The following is a 3,672-nucleotide window of genomic DNA, read 5'->3' on the forward strand; positions in this document are numbered from 1 at the left end:
CGAGCGGAAGATAATTATATATGGCTTCGGTTGGGCGATGTAGTGGCTTCGGGCGATTATGATACCATTTCTAAGAACACTTTATATGATATATAAAAGGTTTTATGGCATGCTAGGGTTTTCAGAAAACCTATTACTTATTATGTTATATGAGTTTTCTAAATTGGGGGTTAGTACATTTGAAGAATAACTGTTTTAGTATTATTTATTTATAAACTTGGTCCACTCATGTTTTGTTTTACGCCCCTCAACACTTAGAATCGAGGCGTACAATCCTAGCATCAAGGCACTCCCGCATCAGTATCTTCAAGTCCTCTCAGCGTAGGACCCTTCCCTTTGTTCGATATTTTTATAATATTCTTTTTACAATGTTCTGGATTAGTTGTATGCTCTGAACACGTTCCACAATTGCATATTCAATATAGTTTAATTTATGAGTTTTATTTATGTTTGTTCGTTCTTCACAGTTCTCATGCATGTTAATTTGGCTTCGTCACCTTCGGGTGTCAACCAGTACGTGTCTACCCTAGTGTTTGAGAAATTTCAGGGCCGAGCATGTCACATATGGTTGATATCCAAAGGCAGCATACGACATTCTTTCTGTTGGATACTGTGGAATGTGGAAAAAAGGATTGCACAAAAACAATGTTGTGGGTTGGATGAATGTAGTAATATTACAGTACACACTTAAGTTGAAGTCAGTTTCAGAAAGCCTTCACAGAATAAGTACACGAAATGTTGTCATAAGTAAATAAAATTTTGTGTAGGTGGTTAAAGTAAGCTCCAACAACTTTTATAGAACTATAGACATATAAGACATGACATACAAATTCCGGAAGAGTATCAGAAAAACCATTATCAATTGATGCATCGTCCATATCAAGTACTTCATTGTCGACCTTTTTATTCTTCACATGAATGTCAAATTCAGTGACTTGGAGCGTGGATGACAGCTAACCAATTTTTCTAGAGAGCTAGTATAATCGTCATATGCGCTTTGGCGGGTGCAATACTGGTGTGGCTGACATCAATCTGGCAGGAGTTGAAGTAACCTTTGGTGGAGCGTAGTGAATACTAGCAACTTTTAGGTGCAAATCATCATAATTTTCTATTTGGCCTACCTTTTTGGATGGAGCTGAAGCAAGTTTTGCTTGAGTGGACTGAATGCTAGCACTTTTCATGGGCAAACCATTTTGATTTTCTATGGGGTCGAGTTCTTTCATTGGTGTTGTAGACACTTGGCCAAACGATGAAGCAGCAGTACTAACTTCATTAGGGGAGCAAACTATCTTGGGAATTGACTCTGAAACTGAAAAATTTCAGCTTGGAAATATGATTGAGAAAAGTGCTTTTGAAATAATCAAGGAAGATGAGATGTTATTGCTGGTTGTTATTCTACTAGCATTTCAAATGATGATGCAGCAATATTAGCTTCCTCAATCAAGCAAATTATATTGGGATTTGACTTTGGAACTAAAACATTTTGACCTTGGAAGGTTGGTAGAGAAAAGTTTCGTCGAAAAGATTGAGGAAGATGAGTTGTTATTGCTGGTAGTTGCTCTATTGGTGCTTCACATGATGTTTCAGTGGGCAATGACGGGTCAAGAATTCCGCTTATGTTTGAATTCAAATCCTCCTTTGATTGTTCAGCTGGAGTTAAAATGTGTTTCATCTGCAGTCGCATCACCTTGAAATGAGGTTTTAAATGCTTCTGGTTGCTCAACTGTGTGTACACCAGTCAATGCCTCGGGATATGATGATAAGGAACACTTAATCATATCTTGATGCATATGTTGCTCTGCACAATTGAATGGTTGGGGCAAAGTTTCTTCTGGAATTTCATAACCCTGAAAGCATAAAACCCATTTTCAAACCGCATGTTATTCGAAAATTAGTTCAAGAAAAACAATGTTGAACCAATAAAACACAATCTTGAATTGCTAAGTAGCTTGATAGAAAAGAGTGTAACAAGGAGTAGGCTCAAACTTTTGAATCCAGTCAAACAAATGAAAATCTCAGAGATTGCTCAGAACATCCAATGTAAAAGTGGATTCCATTAACCTCAAATCTTACTAGAAGATTCAATAACATAGAATACTTAAGAAATTAAACCATGTTAGTTGTGTACCACTGAAAATAAGTAGATGTATACCTCAGGATGAGATTTTGATATCTCTCTAAGCTGATGGCGGAAGGCTTTCCTCAAATGCATATGCGCACCACCTTCATATTTCAACTTGTCGTCATTCTCTACTGCATCAACATTCATGGTGACACGAAGATCCGGCTTCATATTATTGGTTATCCCATCCTTAACAAGCACTTTCGTAATCTCAATAACCTCAGGTAAAACAAACTTCAACTGAGCCAAGTAACCAATTGTAAACCTCCTAAAAACCCAGATGAAGAAATAAAATCAGTCACTTTTTATGCCTAATTTATTTCTTCAGCAACCAACCAAACCAAATAATAGATTAAAAAGAAACCTTTCTCAATACCTATCAGTTAAACACTTGATTTTTGGGTGAAGATTTATAAAACTTGGCATAAAACCCCTCAACTGCAACAATCGAATCAAAGCATCCAAGCAATTGAAAAAATCGCTCAAAATCTCATACCTACAGCAACAACGAAAAAAAACCCACACAAAAAAATCAATCAAAATCCACCAAAAATGTTAGGAACAAAATACGAAAACATAATAAATAATCGAAATTCACGAAACCTTACTTAGACTTGGTTTGGTACTGAGGTGATTCTGAAAAAAGTTGGTGTTAAAAAAAACTGGGAGTTATTTTTGTGTTTGGTAAACATTCAGCTTCAGCTTTTTTTCACAGTTTTGAGTGAAAAAAAAGCAAAAAACAAGAAGCTGCAAAACCCAACTTTGAAAAATCGATTTTTTTTCACATATGTTTTACATAAAAGTTTACCAAACATTATAATATTGTTTTTTTTTTTTTTTTCAAAAGCACTTTTACAAAATAGTTTACCAAACACTCTGCTGCTTTATTTCATAGCCGCTTATTCTCACAGTGCAGCAAAATCAGTTTTTTTTCAAAACACAGCAATACCAAACCAACTCTTATTCGGCAGCTTCTCAAAGGCTCTAACATGGGTCTCAATCGGGTTTTCCTTGGACCAAGAATCGATCTTTCGTCTCGCAGATCGGATCTGTGCTGCTGGTTGCTTTGGGGGTCTGCTCCCATAAGAACTTATGACGGAACTGTTCTAGCTTCTTAGGGTTTTGGAGCTCAGTGAGTCAATTTCTACAACTCGGAGCTTTGGGTTTAAATGGGGTTTCTCCGATTTGAAGGTTAGAGAGAGACTGGGTTAAGTGGTCTTTTGGGTTTTAGAGGAACTCATCGCGGAGAGAGAGAGAAAGAGCTTTAGAATTTGGAGTCGATAAAAAAGTTGCCAATTTTGAGGGTGAGAGAGAGAGAGAGTAGTGGCTAAATGGCCAATTGGGGGCTTTTGAATATTTTAATAGGGTTCTCTGGTGGCGGGAAAATTTTCCCATTGCCTCCCTCGAAATAGATCCGTTGGGCAAATATTTTATCTTCCATATCAAGAGAGCACTGTTATTTGGGATAATGCTAGATACACCAAAATTTTAAACTAAATTTTGTAAAATAAATGACATGGATGTTGAGCGTAAGTGGCCATTTACCATAG

General features: G+C 36.7%; 1 protein-coding gene across 1 annotated transcript; it reads right to left on the reverse strand.

Moving 5' to 3' along the window:
* Nucleotides 1–618: 618 nt before the first annotated feature.
* On the reverse strand, nucleotides 619–3,436 carry LOC148693679 (CDT1-like protein a, chloroplastic). Its single transcript, XM_088677586.1, has 4 exons — nucleotides 3,081–3,436; nucleotides 2,499–2,618; nucleotides 2,153–2,390; nucleotides 619–1,847 (listed from the first exon to the last, which is right to left on the reverse strand). Exons 2-4 carry the CDS (start codon nucleotides 2,546–2,548, stop codon nucleotides 1,647–1,649), a joined length of 489 nt encoding a protein of 162 aa, XP_088533712.1. The 5' UTR covers nucleotides 2,549–2,618; nucleotides 3,081–3,436; the 3' UTR covers nucleotides 619–1,646.
* Between the last annotated feature and the right edge of the window lie 236 nt (nucleotides 3,437–3,672).

Source organism: Pyrus communis, chromosome 10, assembly GCF_041283825.1.
Source record: "Pyrus communis isolate YQ-2024b chromosome 10, ASM4128382v1, whole genome shotgun sequence".
Classification (NCBI taxonomy): Eukaryota; Viridiplantae; Streptophyta; class Magnoliopsida; order Rosales; family Rosaceae; genus Pyrus; species Pyrus communis.

What these genes read in the sequence shown, in the direction of transcription:
- LOC148693679 (XM_088677586.1), bottom strand. Translation starts at nt 2,548, where the DNA reads ATGCCAAGTTTTATAAATCTTCACCCAAAAATCAAGTGTTTAACTGAT. An exon ending in ATCAAGTGTTTAACTGATAG is followed by an intron (nt 2,391 to 2,498) that starts GTATTGAGAAAG and finishes CTGGGTTTTTAG; the next exon opens with GAGGTTTACAATTGGTTACT. An exon ending in TATCAAAATCTCATCCTGAG is followed by an intron (nt 1,848 to 2,152) that starts GTATACATCTAC and finishes TTATGCTTTCAG; the next exon opens with GGTTATGAAATTCCAGAAGA.